At 37.3% G+C, this 23,626-nt stretch overlaps 1 protein-coding gene across 8 annotated transcripts in view; it reads right to left on the bottom strand.

The window, feature by feature from the left end:
- Nucleotides 1–23,626, bottom strand: part of diaph2 (diaphanous-related formin 2) — a 559,041-nt gene that overhangs the window by 119,593 nt on the left and 415,822 nt on the right. For all 8 annotated transcript variants that reach the window (XM_052154718.1, XM_052154723.1, XM_052154724.1 and 5 more), the window contains one exon: nucleotides 23,427–23,551. In XM_052154718.1, coding sequence (XP_052010678.1) covers nucleotides 23,427–23,551 — 125 coding nt within the window. The remainder of the gene's footprint in view (nucleotides 1–23,426; nucleotides 23,552–23,626) is intronic.

The raw sequence follows: 23,626 nt of genomic DNA, 5'->3' as shown, positions 1-23,626 counted from the left end.
CATGAGAGTGAGTAATTGATCACAGAATTTTCGGATGAACCATTCCTTTAATTGTAGAAGATGTTTGTGTTTCACTTTTGGTCAAACAGATAACTGAGAATAAAAAATCCAGGACCAAACTTTTGATATTAAATATAATAAATATAGATTCAATCTCAAAGTGTCCTATTACAACACATTCATTTTCACCTTTAATTAAATTTCCCGGTAAGGTGAGCCGTGACGCCAGAGAACAATAGAATAAAACAATCCCACAAGGAAGCAATAATGCCTAATCAGCTGGTATATGTGTACGCGTGCAGAGACCTGCTTGATTAGCTCATATATATCCTCACCAGGAGGATCGTAAGCCAGGCCTCACGCTGCCACACAAGTCTGCTCTTTAATTTCCAAAATCCAATTTAAAACAAGGAGGGGAGGTGCAGGGCCCTCAAATGATCAGACGCCCCAATATGATGCCAATATTTGGAACAATCATTTGGAATTAGTACCGACTATGATTGTGAGCTTTATCAAATAATACTGACTGGGAACTTTGCTAGTGTTTTAGTTCTTTGTATTTCTTATTCTTATGCAAATTGTGACACTTAACATTGTGTCTTTTATCGTTAGACAGCAAAGCAGAGCATGTGTTATAATTGCTACAATGTTTCATGAGGTAAATTTGGAAAATGAAAGTGTTGTTGGAATCCCAGGAGAATGGTAGTTGAACCTGTGGCGCAGCAGCAGTTAAAAGTATCCATTTGAGAATGCTCTAACTCACTGTCTCTGCTTTCTCTTTTACTCTAAAGAGTAAGAAAGAGTTAACAATCCACATTAAGACATAGTCAAATTGAATAAGGGAATTAGAAGAAGAGAAAATCTTATCTTTTTATATCCTCTCTGTCTCGATAAAAAAGCTAGGCACAAGACAGATATAGTGTTAGGGCAAATCTCCGAGATATACTTTTAGTGCAAATTGTAACTTAGAACTGACAAGCTTCTTACTGCGATTTCTCTGAACTGCTGTGTGTGGAAATTACATGTTAGCACCTCATGGCCCTTTATTCTCTGAATACTGAAGCGGCATATCTTTGTATATGCTAACTTATGTAACCCAATTTATTGCATTTTTATTGCAGAATACAGAGACATTCACTCAACCAAAAGCTGAATAAATGAAATATCTCAGTGTTTAGCAATATTTCTATGAAAAAAACACTGAAATTGCAATGCTCTATTCAAACATGTTATTTAAAGCTCTGATTAATAATTTGAATGAAATGGCACAAGGGCTAATCAAGTGCTAACATCCTCAAGCATGAGAAGACAAAGGCCTTTGGAAACTGTCACAGAAGAGAAAGTAGATATTATCACACTAGTGGTGTAGATGATCTTGAATTGATAGAAGATAAGCAGATATTGTGTTGGGATTAAGTTATCACAAAGATGATCAGCTTGTTGATAAGTCAGATTCCTGCAAAATATGTTATGTTAGCATCGTTATCACTGTAAATATCACATACCTACACACATACAAGCACACACACACATACACATGTGGTTTCAGTCTAGAACTAGGAATTCATAAAAGCAACTCAATGCTATTCCACATGGCACAACGCCATTATTAGACGGTATATGGAGACCAGCTGGTGATCTGGATTCTGAATAGCCTCAGAGCAGGTCAGACCTTTTCCCTACGAGACATACCAAACAGGGCTAAAAAAGATGCTCAATCTGTACACACTATGTAATTTATAATTGGAGAAGGGTGGCATAAAAAGAACAACAAAGAAAAAAAAAAAGAAAAACAGATTTTGTATAGTGTGAGAGGCAAATAGGCTCTGACAGAGCAGCATGTGTGGCAATTACAACCCAGTGGTGGATGTGACCAAAAGGAGCTGACAGGAAGATATCCTACAGCAGTGTGGCCTCCACAAAGTTGTCATTAGAGACTCTGCTGGGGTACTCTGTCTTCTGTTATTACTGTCTCACTGGAGACAATCTACCTATCCATCATTAAGAAGAAGATGAAGAGAGAGAGAAAACTGTGTACTGTATATGTGAAGCCTAGGATGTACTGTATAAACAGGAAAATCTAATGCTGGTGTCATATTTCATTTCACCCCAAAATCAAGTAAGATAATATAAAGAAAAAAAAAACGGATTAATGAGGAATCATATTTTGCATAAATAATTAATATATATATATATACTATAGCCTTTTTACATATACAGTAATGAGAGATTGTTTCTCATGTCAGTAAGCTACTCAGAATTCTTATTTATAAAATATCTTAACTGTCATGAAAATAATTTCATATTGCAAAAAAACAACAACATCATTTTGGAACAAAATAGGCCTGTCATTTGTAGTACATCATTAATGTAACTATATACTATATTGAAAAACAATATAAGTAATAATACAGCATTTTTTTCATGTGATATATGTGCCAAACATTATTTGTTTAGTGACAATGACCTGAATACGCTTTTATGCCTTCTCTATGTACCAATACAGGATGATACTGGGTCGTTGCAACATATGCACAAAACAAACAAAACATTTGACTCTTTATTATTAATTGGTAATTACAGCCCTGCACATCTACACCAGAGCATTGTGCAATCACAAGGCCTTATACACAGAAGAAATGCTCATTAAACATATATTATTTAATAGATAGCAGCTTCTAGACTGTAAACAATATATGTGGGGTTGGACAGAGAGTAAGTGAGTGAAACTAAGGGTTGGGCATAAAATAAACAAGGTCATATTTGTGGGTTAATAGCCATGGTGGTAGCGTAACAGGGGCAGGAATGGATGCATGCAGACCCTCCAGAGGAGAGAGGGATGATCTGTCTGCTGGTTAAGCACATGGCTGGAATTAAAGAGATTAGGCAGTGGGATCTGTGGGCTGAGGAGAGAAATGTGCCATCATTTATTAAAATCTGGCCAAAATTCAATCCTAAGAGAGAATATGTTTTCTGTTTATCAAAAATTTATCGAAATCTCAGTGATTTTAAACTTTCATCTTCTTCATATATTCAGCACCATATTATTGTTTCCAAAGATGGTTGCTGATCGAGAGGGAAATAACGTATTTGGGCTATTAAGCCGCACTTAAAAATGCTATTGCATAAACAAACTATATTAAAAGTGGCATCTGCAAACAAATGATTCTAGAACTTTTCTTAAATTAAATTCACTTTTCTTTGCTGTTTTTGCCATTACAACCAGAAAGTGTTCAAATATTTTTGTATACATTTTTAACATTTTAATTTGATCATTTAAATACATTGACAAATACATGCACATCCAACACTTCTTTAATAGGTCCCAGATCAAGGCAAAAAGCACTAAAATATAACTGATAAATAGATCCACACACTCTTATTTTACACACCAGTGTGCAAATCTCTGTCTACACTTTTAATTTAAATACTAATAACCTTTTTTTTTTGGTATGGTTTGGTATTTTTCCATCTCATGCAATGACATTCATACATTTTTAAGTATGGCTTAGGTGTCCAAATTCTTTTTTGGGCCACTATGAGAGACAGTTTAGGGGCACAAGACATCTACTGTAGGAGAAACAGACAGGATGAGAGTGTCCCTTGCTGAGCAGAGAGAAGAAACTCATCAAGTGTCCTCTTTCAGTTAGGACTGTGGCCCTCTCACTCAAAATAAAGCTAAGTGGGCCTTAACAGAACCCTGCAAAAGTGGACCAGTGACATCCTGTTGTGGAATATACAGGGGGAAAAAGCCAGATTGGGAGAGTTCCCATCAAATTGGGCTACTTTTAATGATTTGTACGAGACAAATTTACTTGGGCGGGTGGTCAAAATTTGGGCTGCTTTGGATTGATTTTGGTTGTTTTTTGTTTATTATAAAATTATGAATTTCAATAGCACATTCAACTAAAATAAAGAAAACATCTCCACACTCAATCATTCAATCAAATAGCCAGAACACTGATTGACAGAAAATATGTTTAATCCTGTTCAGGGGAGCTACATGTCGCTACACCCACCAGTGATTTCTGAATGTGCACGATCTGCAGGTGTTGCTCATCGATTTTTGTGATATGAATTAACAATTAACAATGACAAAGCGGAACATTTTTAAAAGAACATATCGAAAATGGCAAAATGACCCTGATATAAAGTGCTGGTTAATGCCAGGACTTATCTGGGGACTTTCTTTTTTTTGCACATTTGACTTTCTCACATGACCAGGCAACTGATGCCTTTTGGCCAGAAGTATAATGCTGTTGAGAACACTGCAGGATATACCATGAAATTGGCACTCATTGTGATTATAGTAGTGTCATAAAGCAACACGAGTTAAAAGTGACTTATGAATTTGCCGCTCTTCTTTAATTCTTAAATGTGCGCACAGGAACACCGAATGACTGAAAAACAGCTGTGTTAAGTCCACGATGACAGCTGTCTAGGAACTTTGTCTGTTCTTGTGTATTAGCGAATTCACCTTACTTAAATTACAACAAAGATTTACAGTTTTCATGGAATTTGGAATGAGCCATAATAACGTAAAAAGTTAGGACAAATTTATAATCTTTATATGAAATATGAATTCAAACATAAGCCTATTGAATGGCAAAAACATAACAGATAGCACAATGGCATACTTTATTAAGATTATTTGACTTCTTGAAATCCCAGGGCAGCATATTTGTTCCTTTTCTGCACGTGTGTGAATAAAGAAAAATGGGTAAATGGAAAGTTTTTGGAAACTGTATCTTTGAGTCACTTAATTGTGTTGTTAAGTTTGTAAACACAATGCTGTAGTATTATGGTTAATGTGAATTTCATATACACTATTTGGGTGGGTTTTTATGCATTCGGGTGCATTTTGAGCACTTGTTGGGATGAAAAATGTCAAATGAATCTGGCAACACTGGACGGAAGATAACAGTCGTTGATGCCCACTTTGATAGCACACACAGCTAAAATCACCTACCCCTCTGTCACAGTATAAAATGTAATTAAAGGAAAGGCTTTCAGCATAGGGACACAATTTAAAAGATTAAAGGACAGATTTTGCACACAAACTAGATATTAATGGATTAATAGTCACCAGCCAGAAGCTGGAAACAAGTAAATAATAATGAAAGGAGCCAAATACATTAAGGAGACCACGGCTTATTGTAACCTTTTTTACACCAGCTAACACTTAGCAATTTAACTTTCATCGTGTTATAGAGCGCAACAGTGCCTTGCCCACGTATTCAGCGTCTGGGTTCCAGAAGTATTTTTCCCATTCATGTTTTGCATAGACTTTTCTTAAAATCCATTATAGATGTACATGCCATGAAACACACAGCCAACTCTGGAGTGAATCACAACATCACAAACTTTGGTATTAGGAAATAAAGTATTTTAAAATCAGACAAAGGTACAAGATTGTGTACTTACCGTATTTCAAGAGGGTACAAAATTAAATCCAATGAAGCATTGCAAATGATGTAACTGAATATAAAATAATAGGAATATATATAAAACTATTGATTTTAGGTTGTTGATTATAAGTATGAAATAATAGAATAAGTATAAATGTATTGCTAAATATTCTGATGTGTACAATTAGATTAGATAAAGGTGCGCTATGGGAGTGGGCAGTTGCTCCGAGGCAAATTTTGCGTACTGTCTTGGCCGCAGTTCTCTGATTGTTGAAGTTTTCTCTGTGGTACCATGGGTAATGTAGTTGTTTACCAAATATTCCACTATTAAACATGCTATTTCAGCAATGAAGTTGAAATAACACAGACGGACGGCTTCAACAGAACCTCTTAGCTCAATGAAGGTGTCTTAAAATGTTTATAAGTTATTGTTGAAAATCAATTTGTCTATGGAAAAAATGAATGGGATTTTTACTTCCGCCACACTGTTGCGCTCTAGTGGGAGAGGGAGAAAAAATTCTGGGGCATTTTGTGACACTATAGGCATTAAAAGAATATTCCAGGTTCAATACAAGTTAAGCTCAATTGACCGTAATTGTGGCATAATGTTGATTACTAAAAAAATACATAAATATATAAATAAATAACAACAGATGATCATACACGCTACATCTCTCTCACTCTCTCTCTCTCTCTCACACACACACACACACACACACACACACACACACACACACACACACACACACGTTGTGTTTCCATGTTTTATGGGGACTTTCCATAGACATAATGGTTTTTATACTGTACAAACTTTATATTCTATCCCCTAAACCTAACCCTACCCCTAAACCTAACCCTCACAGAAAACTTTCTGCATTTTTACATTTTCAAAAAACATAATTTAGTATAATTTGTAAGCTGTTTTCCTCATGGGGACCGACAAAATGTCCCCACAAGGTCAAACATTTCGGGTTTTACTATCCTTATGGGGACATTTGGTCCCCACAAAGTGATAAATACACGCTCACACACACACACACACACACACACACGCGCACACACACACACACACACACACACACACACACACACACCCACCCACACCCTTGTTTCTCCAAAAGCATGTTAGAAACAGCCCAAGCTGTGATACTAGTAGTTCTAAAGTGATGTTTAACCTTGATCCTTGGCATTCTAGCTGTCAGTTTGTCCAGATACTCAGGTGACATTTCACCCCACACTTCACGAAGAATTTGCCATAGATGTGGCTGTCTTGTCGGGCACTTCTCACACACCTTTCAGTCTAGCTGATCCCACAATAGCTCAATGGAGTTAAGATCCATAACACTCTTTTCCAATTATCTGTTGTGTTTATTTGCCAACTCTAAATTTTTCTTTTTTTTCTGTTTTAAAAGTGGCTTTTTCTTTGCAATTCTTCCCATAAGGCCTACACCCCTTTTCTGTAGTACACTAGAGAGTAAACTAGAGACTCTGATGTACTTATCCTCTTGTTTAGTTGTACATCTGGGCCTTCCACATCTCTTTCTGTCCTTGTTAAAGCCAGTTGTCCTTTGTCTTTGAAGACTGTTGGGTACACATTGTTTGAAATTTTCATTTTTTTTTTGCCAATTTCAAGCATTGTATAGCCTTCATTTCTCAAAACAATGATTGACTGACGTGTTTCTTTTTTGCCATTTTTGACCTAAAATTTACCTTAAGACATGCCACTCTATTACATAGTGTGGCAACTCAAAAACAAACAGAGAAAATGTTAAGCTTAATTTAATGAATAGCTTTCAAATAGTTTTCAGCAGAGTTTGATATAATGGCAAGTAATTTTCTAGTAAAAAATTTGCAATTTAGCATGATTACTCAAGGGTAAGGTGTTGGAGCGATGGCTGCTGGAAATGGGTCTAGATTTGATCAAAAATGACTTTTTTTCAAAAAGTTGTGGTGCTGTTTTTTTACATCAGTAATGTCCTGACTATAATTTGTGATCAGCTGAATGCCATTTTGGTGAATACATGTACCAGTTTAGATACCTGTCCATTAGAGCCTAATCTGTACATTATTCCAAACATATGGCTGCCAGTGTATATATATTGTATATATCTTTCTCAGTGCCTCTGTAGCATTGAGAAAGGTCAACAGGTCTCAAGAAAAACAGCCTGAAACTTTACTTGTCTTTTACACAAACAGTCAAAAGAGCAACACCCCTGTGGGCAGCACTCTCCTGTTCCTCTCTTTCTGCTTCCACATGCCAGTCCCATTTCACAGTTCTCTCTAGATCTGCCCAGTGCCACACACACTTACACACACCGTCCCCCTTCACCTTGCTCTGAGATGAATGAGATTGCCACTGTCCTCAATCATTTTAATCACTCCATTGGAAAATGCCTTGTTCACGGTTATCATTTCTGGGCTGCCTTCTGGCAGCTCTACCTGCATCTTCGTGTGACAGACACACTCTCGCAAACACACACACACACATGCACAAACACACCTGGCCAAGTTATAAGAGTCACAGCTAGCAGATGGCGGATGATTGGGAGGAAGAGTCCTAATTTTGACTCTTCTGCCACTTTAGAGGGGGCCTAGTTTGAGAATGTAGTTTCTGCTGCACATGGACGATGGAGGGATGTGTCGAACGCCAGCAGCCTCTCCAGCATGATGATGCAATCGCAGGCCAAGAGCACAGCCACCTGAGACGATAAGACTGCACCACTCTCAATTAAATTATACATTATTGTAAACTTCTTTTGTTGCAAATTATCACATAAAGGTTCTGGCAGAGTATTTTGATGAGTGTGTGTGCAGTGTCGAGTAACAAACTAAAAGTTCAAACTCTACTAACTAGCCAACATTTTTTAGTAGTGTGACAGTAGCTCAGCTTTCAAAACAGAATAGCTTTTCCAGTTTATTTTTTTTTAAGAAGTAGCAGAGTAGCATTACAAAATGCATATTTCTTGTTACATTGTATCCTCCCAGCTTTACAAGAGAACGGTTGCATTTTGAATGCTTACAATTGTATCAATTCCAGTGGTAGATTTTCAAATTTGAATCTTATATTTCTTAAAAAAAAAAAAAAAAAAAATATATATATATATATATATATATATATATATATATATATACATAAAGGTTTCAAAGGTTTAGATATCACGTCAAAAAAGTCTCCATGCAGAGGTTTAATATTTAGAGTTAGGGGTTTACAACAAACCCTAACCACAATGTTTGAGGAAATAGCAGTACAATGCTGCCTTAAGTGTGATTTCTAGTTTAATTTGTTGTATTTAGATACATTTTATATGTTTAATTTAATGCTGTCACCCCAATTGGAATCCTCATTATTTTATTTGCAAGATTCTCTGATTGCAGAATTACATAAAATCATCTAGTAGTTATATATTTATAAAGCTTTGTCCACTTAACTCTAAGAGACCCAGCATAGTAGAACTGTTAAAGCAAATTAATTATAAATAATTTTCATACAATTTGGGTAAAAAACTATACATAACAATAGCTGACATTGAACTGTATCACAACAGACGTTTTGGATTAAATGAAGTAATGTACAAAAACTTATGACTTTTTAATATATTTAATATTATAATATGTCATAATTTAATATATATTTAAGCAATGTAACACTCGCAATCATGTTATATGGCCTAAAGCAGCACTGCTGATCAGGCCTGTGGCTGAATCACAGCAGTGCTGATGTAGGGCCATATTGCACTCTTGCTCATGTGATATTGCTTACATATATATTCAATTCCAAACATGTTCTGATGTACTTGTGTTTACATTTATTGAACGAAATTCCCAGCCTTGCAATTGCTGTGTTTTTCCCAAATCCTCCCTCAACCAAATTATTATAATTTTTTAGAACCAGTAGATTTTTCTTAATATCTTGTAGTGTGGAAAATTGCTTTTTAAGGGTGGCTTAAAGGAGTAGTTCACCCAAAAATGAAAACTCTCATCATTTACTCACCCTCATGTCATCCCAGATGCATGACTTTCTTTCCTCAGCATAACACAAATGAAGATTTTTAGAAGACTACATCAGATCTGTAGGTCCATTCAATGCAAGTAAATGGGTGCCCAAATTTTGATGCTCCAAAAAACACATAAAGGCAGCATAAAATGAATCCATTCGATTCATGTGGTTAAAATCCATGTCTAACAGATACATTTTTAGTCATGTTTTGCTAGAAATTCTTCTCCCTGCCCAGTAGGGGGCAATATGCATGAAGAATATGAATGACCAAAAACACAAGAAGAAGAATGTGAAAGTTAAAGTGAAGATTGACTGAGTAGGGAGGAGAATATGTTGTAAAAAAATGACAAATATTTATCTGTTTCTAATATTCATCATATCGCCTTTAACCACTGTAGTAGGATGGATTACTTTTATGCTGACTTATATGATTTTTGGAGCTTCGAAATGTTGGCACTCATTCACTTGCATTGTATGGACAAGATGACAGATAAGAAATTCTTCTACAAATCTTAATTTGAGTTTAGCAGATGAAAGAAACTCATACACATCTGGGATGGCATGAGGGTGAGTAAATGATGAGAGAATTTTGTTTTTGGGTGCACTAATCCTTTAACTAAATTTTCAAAGTAGCTTTCACAACATCAGTGTGTGTGTGTGTGTGTGTGTGTGTGTGTGTGTGTGTGTGTGTGTGTGTGTGTGTGTGTACAAGAGAACGAGAGATGGTGAGATCTAGAGACCAAGAGTGATAACTGTCACACACAGATGAGTACAAGTGAAAAAAGATCATTGGTAACACATTTGAGCCATCAAACACGTTCCACTTTTTGTCTTTTGGTCTCCCCCCTGAATTACAATCCTCCTGACAGGCTTCCAGATGGCCTACCTCTGTCCTAACCAACAGTGAGGAAGGGAAGCAGAAATCCAGGGGATCAACTGTAAGTCTTCATCACTAAGAGTCAATTCAAGGTCAGGTTCGGTTCAGGCAGCTGGAGAGTGTGTCTTCCCAGTTAAATGACAAGGCTTAATGTACGCCTGTGTGTGTGTGTGTGTGTGTGTGTGTGTGTGTGTGTGTGTGTGTGTGTGTGTGTGTGTGTTCTATCGTGCACTGAAATATCATCATCCACCATTATATATGCAGGCCAGAGCTAGAGTAAGCACATTACACAAGTCTTATGGCTATAATGAAGGCCCTATTATCTACTGATGTTGGAAATTTGAGGAGATTACACTGTTGTTTTGAAAGCTCCTCACCACCAGTGTGCTTACAAAGCCCAGAGAGAGTGAGATTAAATGTGCAGTGTTGCTACAGAATGCTATTATTGTTATGCTATTATAACACTGATGTGTAAGTGGTCTACAATTGTGTGCATCTTTAATGTGCACAAGTAAATGAGCCTTGCAAATCAGGCAGTGTAACTATCAGGCTATCAAATCAAGCCTACATGCAGTGAGGTATGGAGTAACGGCTAATTTGATGCGAGGTGAGTGCTATGATTGGCCGATTGAGTGACAATGGGAATGGTCCATTGATCATAGTTATCAATGAAGCAGTAAATCACTGCAGTAGGAATTTGCACAGAATGGTGAGAAAAGACAAACAAACAAGATGATCTTTTTCCTGTTCAAACAACGTCTGAAAACTACAATTTTTACAACTGAAAACTGTTGTTCAGATGTTGCCCATTCATAGCTCTAGGAACGTAAAGGGAGAGTTCACCCAAAAATGAAAATTATGTTTCAAACCTGAATTACTTTCTTTTTTTTTTTTCTTTTTTTTTTTTTTTGTGAACCACAAAAAGAAGCTTTCTTACAGCCTCAGTCACCATTCACTTTAGTTATATGGGACAAAAAAGCATAATCAATATTCTTCAAAATGTCTCCTTTTGTGTTCAGTTGAAGAAAGAAAGGCATACTGGTTTAGAACGAGTAAAGAGTAAATTATAACAGCATTTTCAATTTTGGATAAACCAAACTTTTCATGGAGTATATGTCATCTTTGTTTCATACATGTCTCCCAAAAATCTGTTCTAATTTCATTGGCATACACTAAGTGTCAACAATTACATAAAAGTACAAAGCTATAAACTATAGTCAATATAATGTAAATAGGATAGCTCAGATAATTTGGCTTTCATGTTGAGTTTATGTTGCAATCTCTGACTTTTGATTGCGAACTTTGGTATCTAAGAATATTTACGCAATTTAAGTTTGACATTGTTTGACAAGAGAAAAATTGCAAAGCAGGATACTTCTCTCCATTTACACTTAATGCAATCAAAGAGGAAAAATTGGGGAATAAATCAGAGCTCGCTTGTGCCTTTTTATTCCTGTAAGACTTTTGGTCTGAATTAAGAAGCTTATGGAAATATTGATCATTAAAAGCACAGACCTTTCAAGTGCAGAGCAAAACTGAACATCTGAAGGACATAAAGGGAGAGTGCTGACATAGAATACTGAGACACACAGCATTCATTATTTCCCTCAGATTCAGAGAAACATATTGAGAGAAAGCACTCATGAGGATGCTGTTTGCATCTGGCTATGTCTACAGGGTCTGGACTATAAATAGTATGCTAAACAGTGTGAAAGACGCCTGAGACATCCAAAGAAGTCAACTGAACCCAGGCAGGTCTGTGTGAATATCTTATTATCCACTCACTTTTCACTGAGGGCAATTTGCTGTGTTTGGGCTTCTTTTTAATGAGCCAAAAAAGATTTACACATTCATGGGTGTAAACACCTAAAAAGCATTTCAAGAATTCACACTTGTAGCGCAACATATATGTTGAAAAAAGAGCTTTTTGTTTAGTAAACACAAAGCAAACTGTACCAAATGTTGCATTATAACAGCATCATCAAAAACTAATAAGAAAAAAAAAAAAAAAACATTAATAATAATATTATTTGTGATAATTCAGGACACAAGTGCTAGAATGAGCCTGGGAAGTATTCTGTATGGCTGTGCCAGTGTGTTTTTGCACGACTGTATGTCGTCCAGAGGCAGTATCATGCTGCTCGTCCCGTGGAAGCGTGTGGTGACAAGACAGAAGCTCTGAACACTCCCACCACCCCCCTCTGCGTGACTGATGAGGCTAATTTAGTAAATTAATGAAGAAACCCTGTTGATTAACATCAGATTGCAGTTTGTAACTGTTGGTACTCCATTTAGTCAGAAATTCATTTTAATTAGAAGTGGCTATGCTGCACTTCTCTATCAGATGCCAGATCTGCTTATCCACATCAGAAGGACATGACCAATAACATATATCAGTTACACCACACACTTCATTTCACCTATTCACTGAAAATCAAGAGTGGCCACCTGGGCAAGACTCCCCGCTAGCGCGGACCAATGCTGACATTATACATCATAATTAATTTGAACACACCAGCTAATTAGCAGGCTGTGTTTACATAATGAAGCTGCTAATTGGTTCATAACAGGCAAATGCAGTCAATATATCTGGCTAATGGCATGTCTAAGTCTACATATATGAACGGGCAGGGATATGGATGGAAATGCTACGGGCTTCACTTTTATGAATGCACTCAAAGAGAGGACGAATAGAGATATATGCCAAGTTGTTTGCTGTTCACCCAGCAGGAAGTCACCAGGAAAATAATAGCATTAAATACCCTTAAAAATCACTTGATGAGTGTAGTTTTCTCTCCTGTGTTGATGTGTTTCCTATCGAAACTTATTGATACTATTAAGAATGTTCCTTTTTTGTGCTTTGATGAAACAATTATTTACATTTTGTGAATATTTTGTAGTCATATTTATAAATTGTATCGATTTTACTCTAAAATGGGATATAGTGTCAACTAACATATTTTATTTACTGATAATCTTAAAATTAAACATGTATAATTCAATGTAAATATTTATCAACATTCAACAACATGAAAACACTGTCCTGAAATCTGAGCTCCTGAAATAATAGCATACAATGAAGCATTATACAGTATTAGCTTATTTTTTGAAGTTTTTGTCTTGTGAACTCTTCACACTTTAGAGACTAGTCCATGTTTTTGACAGTTTAGGATATTGTGTGTAGCATGTTTTGATGGAAACAACTTAGATCCAAATACAACTGCTCACAACTGCAAGCTGTAATATTAAGTTCATGTTGGGGATATAGCTGACAAAGCTCATATATATAATGCATTTGAGAGAGGTAAAACATAAATAAATAATAATAATAATAAATAAAAAACTATTAGTCTAAATTGGCGAAGACATCTCAAATAATCTTTAGTTGCTTTACAGACAGGAACCATGATTTTCCAATTTGCTAATTGGATGCAGGTGGTATTAAGGATAGGGATGTTCTCATTCTAGAGAGCATTTGATTGGTTAAAAATCTGTGATGTGACATCAATATATACTGGACGAGAAAGACCGCACATTTTAAATGCACACTGCTAAAGGCCAAATCTGTCAACTTTTTCAAGTACAATACAATATATAGATCAAAGCTAATAGACATGGACTAAAAGCAACACAACTCCAATTTTGATTTACTGGGATCTGTAAGGCATGAGCAGAATTGATTGGACATTCATTTGATTTATAATTTAACCAAGCTTTCATCTGGCAAAATGGCAGGTTTCCTAATGATCCGGTGAGCCTTTTCATCAGCCAGCACATGGATGCATTAGTTTGCGATAAAGAACAATACATAGTGGCAGTGGTGGAAATTTCACAGTATGCAGTGGACTAAACGGCAAACAATCGACCCTGTATATCTTCGGATTGGACAAAGAAGACTTCCGCTTAAGAATCACTGTGGTATCAGTTGCTGTATAAGCACCTTACAGTCATTTCTGCTGTGATATGGCAAAAGCACTCATTACCGCAAACATAAAATATAAAAAGAAGTTGGCGCAGCAGAGGGTCTCAGAGGCTGTTTATCTTTTCTTTATCGTGTACAGAAACACAATACTCCAATAAACGTGCCCAATGCACAGCTCTGATTCTCTGGCACATCAACAGACTCTAAAACAAATACATATGTGAGCAGATGTCTCTTTTGAAGCGAATAATATAACAGTAAGTTTTTCTCCTTCCTATCTCTTCCATCACCCTATTTTCATTTGATTAAGTAAATTGGCAACAATGGTGCAATTCAACGGAGAGAGGCTGGGATTTCCATTAAAACATCAAATGAAAGTGAAATTACAAGCCATGACTGAGGGTGAGTTGGAAAAGCACTGAAGAGCGAGTCAGTGTCTACAGTGGGATTAGGAAGGAGCAACAATTGCTCGTTGCTTTGCATCAAACCCACAGGCCCATGACAAATTAGTAGAGGAAGCTCTGCGTCTATTACCCGGTTTTAAGCCTGAGTCTTCAGGGGTTATAATGAAGTACCGACTGGAGCAAAAGCCGAAAGTTCCAGAGGATGAGTGCTCTCTGTGGATCCTTGCCAAAGCCCTCAAGACAACAGGGACGCTCTCTCTCTCTCTCTCTCTCTCTATGTCTAGTTCTCTCTCTCAGATTGAGTGCATTCAAGTATGCTAGATAGACCATCCATCTCTCTCTCTCTCTCTCTCTCTCTCTCTCTCTCTCTCTCTCTCTCTCTCTCTCTCTCTGCTCTCTAAGTGACAAAAGGTTTCAATGAGTTTAGGAATGGTAATATACCATTAAGGGACTGTTTATTTTCCCCTTAGGGAGAGCAGAAAAACAACCCAGAGGCCATAAAAACACAAGATGCCACGGCAATTAGTATGATGACAAGTAATACAGCAAGAGCTGGTTGTATACTGAATGTGTGTCCTTCATTTACAGAGTCATTTAACTGGCCTTGCAGAGGACTAATAACAGAAATGAGAACAGATCCAAATGGTCCAGACAGAATGCTATAAAGGACACATTTTATATAAAACATGACTGCCATTAGATTGTCTTTGGAAATTAACACGACTAGTCTAGAATTCATATTTGTATCGTGAAGTCTACCTGACATCTGCCTAAAATATAAAATACAATTTTCTGTAATTTATTCCAGGTTATCTAGTTCTTGTGACATTGCAAATGCAGTAGCTAAAAATGTAATTCAAAACCTGATGGACTGATATACGATGGTGAATCTCAAGCCAACTAAGACTCGCACTATGAAAGCATATTTTGTCAGAAGAACGTAGCGACAGCATGACACATTTAGAGAGCCCCTCAGCAGAATGGGCCCTTATGTAGTGCTTATTTTTGAATGCCTAATACTGTCTGTCATCCATGAAATGGAATGTAGCCTAATACAGACCATCAGATTTTGGATGGAATTTTAATCAACACACACTTCCTATTTCATTTTTTTATTACATTTTTTAAGATCCCAGAGGAAAATTGTATTGCCCTGAGGTTGCTTTTTTCATAGCTCAGGAGACATAAATAATTTTGTTCGTTATTTTTCATTGAAGGAATGAAAGGACTAATTCAACCAAAAATTTAAATTTTCTTCTCATTTTATCAATTTAGCATGATTACTCAAAGATAAGGTGTTGGAGTGATGGCTGCTGGAAATGGGGCCTGTCTAGATTTGATCAAAAATGATTTTTTTAAATAGTGATGGTGCTGTTTTGTACATTAGTAATGTCCTGACTATACTTTGTGATTAGCTGAATGCCACTTTGGTGAATTACCAATTTCCTTCCGAAACAGCAAAATCTGTACATTATTCCAAACTTTTGGCCACCAGTATATATATATACACACATATATATAGTTACAAAAAATAACTTAAAATGGAAGTGAACCACAATATGAAAACATTATAACCTGGAACATTCCTTTGAAGTATAAAGCTTGTCTTAGATATTTCTCCTAAAATCCCCAGGAAAAATACAGGAACAAATTAAACTAAATTGTTGACATACCGTAAAAGCATGGAGCTGTACAATAAATGTGGACTGTAGCTCAGGTGTTTTGGTCTTGGGAAAAATTTATAAGAAATGTTAATAATAAGTTAATATAAAAATCACAGAGTCACAAATGAAATTACTGGAATCTTTATCTTAAAAGAAAAACATCTGAGAAGCTGGTGACTTAAGCAAAAGTCTCCATTTATTTTCCTTTTAATCTTATTGCTGTCTAGGAAAACCGACTGAGATATTAAAGAGGACTCATTTGTGATTTTTCTCCAATGGGGATGATACGTTATATAGAGCAGATGAGGCGAGTCATCGACTCCCTTCGCATGAATGTGAGAGTTGGTTGAAAGCTCTCACCTCCACCCTGGGAGTAGTATGCTTGTCAGCCTCAGTCTTAGTGGCCATGCCAGCCCTGAGCTCTGGGTTAATGGACCTGCCAAATCAGCCCCAGTTTTCCCCCTTCTAACGAGACACTGATTGAGGAATTTCCAGAGAATTCACGCGCATAATGATAACTCGTACAGAGACATTTCTATGACTGACTGAGACAGAGCAACTATGAAAAATCAGGTCAGGCAATCACACAAATTTGATTTATGAAATATGATTGCAGAAATATGCTCGATCTCTTTAAAAGTGTCATTTTCATTAGAGCAGAGTGCAGAGCTGATATGCGTATGTGTGTGAGTGGGGGGGTTGGAAGCCCAGCAGAACACTTGAGTGTGACAACAGCCAACGCATGGGGAAGAATGATCTCAACTGTATGCCTCTGCTTTTGGGGATTGTAATATGAGAGGTGCTGATAAACAGTCTGAGTGATCTTCTATAAATCTTATATCTGAGATGCTGAGTGCTGAAGATGAGGCCTCTATGTGAGGCCTCTATGTTATACCACAAAGGGAATAAATGCTGCTGTCATTTAAAGAAGGCTCTCAGCAAATGAGTACTATACCATCAATCAACCATTGCTGGGCATGAAGAATGCACTATACCAATCTAAAAGGAGAAGTAACAACTGGAAGATATGGGCAACCAGCGACGGCAGGGATGCAAAACTTGGGATTTTACTCTAGCCTAGTAAAATTGGAATTTTTCTTATAAAACACACTCCCAAATCAATCAGTTAAACACAGCAATAATACCACAAATGGCCAAAGCAAAATAGCACTTTAACAATCAGCATCATTCTGCATGAGTGGGACTGATGTTCCATTAAATACCCTTCTAATCATGGCTTTACAAATGCAGCCTCCTCCCAAAAGTGCGGTGGGCTATGCTGGATGGTGGAAGCTTTGAGGATGGGATTTTAAGAGGCAGCTATCGAGCCTCTCTCATTTGTGGTGAGACTCCCCCACCTCGCCACAGATCAAGGCAATCAAGTGCATTAGCATATGCAAAATCCTATCACACAAAACACATGGTTTGGATGCCATTTCCCAATAAACATGAATCTGTGTGCGACAGCAACATAATCAAAGAGTGCCAAGTCTGTTTTGTGCTCAGACTCAGGCCTTTGCTTTCTTTATAAGTATCATTACCAGAATTGCAATTCATATTTGGGCTCAGTTTTGTTTGTTCAGTTCAGGACAAATTAGAATTTGTTACTTAAATCATAATGTCTCCTGTGACACGTCAAATTAAAGTTAGCTATTGTTGCCGAACAATGCACGTCCTCTGTAGACAACACTGTACACATCCTGAATAAACAATAGGGCATGGGCAGGAAGTCAAAGATATGGCCCAAATCATTCACCCCTTCTTCTGTTTACATTTGAACGACTCTATATCACCTATTTAACCTCCTGAGGCCCAGGCATGACTCCTGTGTGCATTTTCCATTTCCCTTTTTGATTTGTAACTAGTAGCCAGTAATAAAAATGCAAAATATGAATTATAAATAAATAAATGGTTTTCCTAAAAGATGATGTCCTCATATGATTCATGATTTATTCATTACAGCTGATTTTCTGTAAAGTTGCTTTGGAAAAATAGTTGCATTCACATATTAAGCCTTTTCCAGATAATTACCTTCAACTTTCAGTTTAGTGGTCATGTGTGAACACTACCCCCACCCCTTTTTATATACACTGGTAAATTTTGCACTGGCTAAAATTGTCCCTGTATGAGGCGTTGTAACATTACCTGAAAAGTTTTTTCATGATGATATGTGTGAACAACGGCAGCGTTCCAGTAAATCCATGTTTGTTTACATCTGTCATATGGCTTCTAAAGTGGGGCTGTGTGTATCCACGTGAGAATGTGTTTGGTTCGATTTTAAAGTATTGAACCTGGAATATTCTTTTAACTAAAAGAAATGATGCAAATGGCGATTCTTTCACTCTGGTATTATTAAGATCAAGTAAATTTCACTCAAACTAGAGGGAGACGTACAGAGATACTGTGAGGTAAACATTACCAGCGGATAATGCCACCACATTCTGGTGACCTAATTCCATAATTAACAGTGGTTTGAGACTAAGCAAAGGCATAAACAGAGAGTGGAGGTAGAATTGCTGTGCAGACTGCTGCAAACACCTTGTCATCAATTCATTATCAGCATCATACCCAAAGGTAAAATAATAACCAATGAAAAACTTTCCTCGCCTTTATGTACATGTGCTTCACACAGTCACATAAGTATAGCTTTCTATGGAACCGTATACAATTTGTGATTTACATCAGGCTGCTGTGCAGCAATCTGTGCATATTTCAGCTCCTCTCAACCCATCAAACATGGCTGCCTAAAGCAAAGGGAACTGCATTTCCACAACAGGTATTAAAAAACACAGCAAGAATGTGTGCCAGAAAACTACAAAACGTAAGAGGTTCTATGCTGGAAATCAAGTATTACACTGCCCCGCTGAGCGCTGGTCTGCACTCTAAATCCAGTACGGTGACCGCAGCCTTTCAACAAGAAATACATAGTGCACAATAGAACAATGGCTCTCTCAAAGCATGACTGTTTATAGGGGTACGCTCAGGTCAGTCCAATGCATTTTCCTCTGAATGGAGAGGTTAAGAAAACAAGTAAAGCACACATTTCCTATAAAATGTCCAGCCACACATACGCCTCATGAATTGGAAACAAAACTTAAACACCTTTGTCTCATCTGTGAACCAAGGTGACCATGATTTAGTTTTGCTATTATTTTTATTTTTAAAAGTGTAGTTGACAGCATTTTTATTAACTTTATTATTTTTACAATGCCAATATTTTAGGTTAAATATGCATGTATAAGATACAACTTATTTTATGTCCAGTGAATGGTCACCATTTCCTGAAATTTCAGCACTATAAAGGACAATTTCACCCAAAGATGGAAATTTTGTCATGATTTACTCAATCATTGTCACTGCAATGTTATTGCAATCCCATATAACTTTTTAGTTTTTTTTCTAATCAAAAGATAAAAGGAGATTCAAGACACAAGAAGAAAAAAAAATATGGGTTTGGAACAAAAGCTGCATGCAATATAATTATAAATGAATTAGGAAAATGCTATTTAAAATAGTTTTAGATGGAGTACAGCATGTCACACCACAGGAATACATGCCAACTACCCATAAGCAATTCATTTATTTGTTTAATGCCTTGGGAAAGCATTTTGTTAAAAGCATTCTTGCTAATAAATTTTCACAATTATGACAATGGTTTGCACTTCAGGGAAATTAGAAATTTGAAGAAGTGATGTAAAGAGTTTCTTTAACACGCCACAATATGTGCCATTAGAGAGCTGGTTTGTGTCTTTCAGTCCCTATAGAGCACAAAGGCTAAGTGAAATATCAGTACACTGAATTACAGCAGAGCAAGATCTATTAGACAAGCCCCCTCATCCACGAAAGCTCAGTATGGACCCCAAACGCTGCTGCAACCTTTCAGCTCTCCATTAAGCTCCCAGTACGCTTGGTCCCCAGGCAGGCCACCAGCGGCACTCCCCACACCACCAGCACTGTCCCTCCGCTGAGATAAAGCTCTCTTGGGGCCACAAATTCATTTAAAAGCTTTTGTGGGGTGCCATTAATTCTGAAATATAGACATCACTAAACTGCTGAACAAACACCCCACTCAGTCATTTGCATACATTACAGTAATGGTGGGGGAAAAAGAAAGAAAGAAAAAAAACCTTTTTTATCAATAAGGGTTGTGGGTATGAGCTATTGTGCATGTATTTCACCGGTTATTGAGATCAGTTTAGAGCTGAGGACTGTAATAACTATATGGTTTTAATGTATGCTGGTGTATCTTGTGTTTATGAAATGCATTTATGTAATGAAAAACTCCCCATCCTGACTGTGAATGCTTTTATGAGGATATTCTTTAGCAGTGTAAACAGCAGATAATATTCTCCAGAGAATATGGAAATACATAAATAAAAAGAAAAAAAAAGGAACCACTGTTAGCAGGTGCTCTAGTGTGAATTATGACGCACAGAGTACACTCTTTAGCACTAACCATGCTTTAACTAACATATATGAGCTAATGTGAGCCAATTTCATTTTATAAAACATCCACACTTTTTCTGCAGCTTGTATCCAGTAGCTCACCTAATACCTGACACATATATACTCTTATGCATACATATTCACATTGCCAGACTATGAGGTGATATTTAACAGTTGGTAATGAAAGAAAATTCCTTTATTTGACTACAAAAAAAGAACCCTTGTTCATATAAAGATTTTGTTTCTCTTTTGCAACAGTGTGCCAGGTGCATTTTCAAACAGGGCCTGATTTGGTGCCACAAGCATTCCTATTTAATGGATCAATATATCAACTACGAATAGCCATGTAAGATAGTAAATGCATATTTGTTCCATAGTCTTAAGTGCTTTATTGTGAATCTAATCTAATATCCCCATATTTGGTGAAATTTTAAAATATTGTAAAATGTCACCTCCACACTTTCTGAGGGGTGTGAAATGTGTACCGCAATTATCATTATAATAATAATTATTATTATTATATCTAAAAATAAATGTAAAAAAAACCTCCTACCAAGGCAAACTTCCTCTATCGCTCTCTCACTCGCTCTCTAGTTAATACCCTTTTATCTCATAACATTTTGTGCATACATTCTGCCCTGCTATCTTGCTGGCAGGGCTCTAAATCTGCTGTTTGAGCTGCCATGAAAACTGAAAAGAAACAAATGTTCTGCAAATAAAACACCACAATCGCATTGTGCCGGGTCTCCCTAGAGCAGAAGAGTAAAAAAAAAAAGAATAGTGATTTCACGGTAGATTAAATCACATGGATCTCAAGGCTACAGTTCATAATAAAGGAATAAAACCTGACGAATCTGACAGTGCCCACCTGGAGTAGTGTGATTTGGATGAGTATCTACAGGCAACGAACACATTGTAAACAAGGCAACATCTGTCTTTTCTCTTTTTCACTCAAATTACCTCTCCATTCCTTTTAATAAAACCCTCAAATGTGATGGTTAAAAGTAAACGTTTTAAAAACACTTCCTTTACAGCGACTCTAAACTACTCTCCACCCCAATCATGTGTCAAAAGGTCAACCTGGGTTCAAACCAATAACAAGAGGACCGGGACGTCTGTTGCTATGGAGCGCAATGGAGTGCGGCTAGCAGAAATCACATTTGCCCACACACAGACACACCTCCACTATCACAAATTCAATCATTCCCTAAATAACATCTACCCTGCAGTCCACAATGGCCGAGTGAAACAGCTTTTGGCCTCCTTTAGCTCTGTGACAATGTCTGCCCTGTCATCCGCAAAAGAGCTGCCGCAGCTGTGTTTGGACGTGCTGTCAGTCAGAATCTCTGCAGCCAGGCTCCGACGGCTCTGAAAACTAATCGCGACTGGTGCACAATGAGGGCGGAGTTGCTTTCTTTCAGTCGCCGGTCTCTCACTCTCTTTTATTTTTTCCCTGCAAAAAAAAAAATCTACTTGAATCATCAAATGGATGTGACTGCATTCAGCTCTGGCTGTGTGCTGGCTCTGATGACAGATCAGATGAGACAGGGACGAGATGTGGCCACATTCCCACTCAGGGCCTGCCTGGCTTTTACAATTCTCTAGAGACGCCATTGGGTCTCCATGCTGCAGCAGTGAATCCGTACCTCTCCATTTCCCCTCACTCAAGTTCCAATCCTCCCTGAGTCCTGCTAATCAATACTGTCATGAAGGCCACGGAGGTATTCTTGCTTGCTTCATGTGCCGCACTGCAGACAAGTGAAGCACATTGTTCTTAAATCATACAAAATTAAGCAGCCCTCTATGATTCTGTGCAGATTTTTTTATGGGTGCTAGTGCTATTACTCTTATGCCACCCAAAGTGCAGAGTAAGCTCCCAATAAATCTTGGTGTTAAGCTTGTGAACAAAGAGCTAAAATAAGGTTAACTGCTGTCTTTCCTGTGCTTGGGAAACATATAAGAAGACTCTCCGATTTGATAAGTCATTGATGAATGGTTCTTACTCGTAGTTAATAACACTACTGAGGAACAGCAGGAATCTCAGTGGGAATATAAAAGTCAGGCTGTCACTCGAAATAGGAAACTAGCGTAAAAATCAACTTGCCTAAATCAGCACAATTTCAGGCCAGCTCTCTTTTGGAACTCATAAATATTTGCGTGTCAAAAAAGTAAAATAACTACTCATGTTTCTTACTCTTGAGAGTCAGAGAAGTGCTGTGGCATCTAATTCAATTTGAGAGTAGCGAGCAAACGTATTATGTTATCAAAATGGGAAAGGTGCTTTGAGAGCTGATAGCCCACAGAAAGTTCAAGAGAGGGGGCCTGTGGCTGGTCAGGAGATGAAATCAGCATGGGGTGATAAGTATAGATGGCTAAGTAGCCTTCCACTAGAGTCTGTGGGGAGAAAGAGGAGTTGTGCTGTATAAATAACCCCCAGGCAGAAATCCCTTTGGAGAGCTCGAGAGACGAGGACAACAATGATAAACATCTCACTTTGAGACAGCCTATCCATTTCTCAAGAGGTACAGTCCCTCAGATACTATTATGCCCTTATGGAACTGATCACAGCCATTGGAAAATTAAACTTCTGTGTCCCATCATTGAATTGGAATGACAATGCCAAACACACTGCAATGGCTTGACATGTGTTTGGAAGACAGTATAATGCACACAAACAAAAAAAAGTAGTACATTTCCTCAAAGGATATAGACATTTTATCCACAAACTTATCTTGCTTGTCATCGGTCTTGGGGAAATTCTGGATGTCATTCTCCAGCCTCTGGATATGGCGTTCCATAGTGTCCAGGCTGGCTTTCAGGATCTGGGCAGTCACTGCAACAGGAATACAGCAAATCATTGTGTTATGGGCAAGCTGCTTAGTTGGGCAATACAGAATTTTCCATTTAT

The sequence above is a fragment of the Xyrauchen texanus genome, chromosome 23, assembly GCF_025860055.1.
Source record: "Xyrauchen texanus isolate HMW12.3.18 chromosome 23, RBS_HiC_50CHRs, whole genome shotgun sequence".
NCBI classification, from domain to species: Eukaryota; Metazoa; Chordata; class Actinopteri; order Cypriniformes; family Catostomidae; genus Xyrauchen; species Xyrauchen texanus.
Note: the sequence above shows the minus strand (reverse complement) of the source record. Positions and strands in the feature narration are given on the sequence as shown.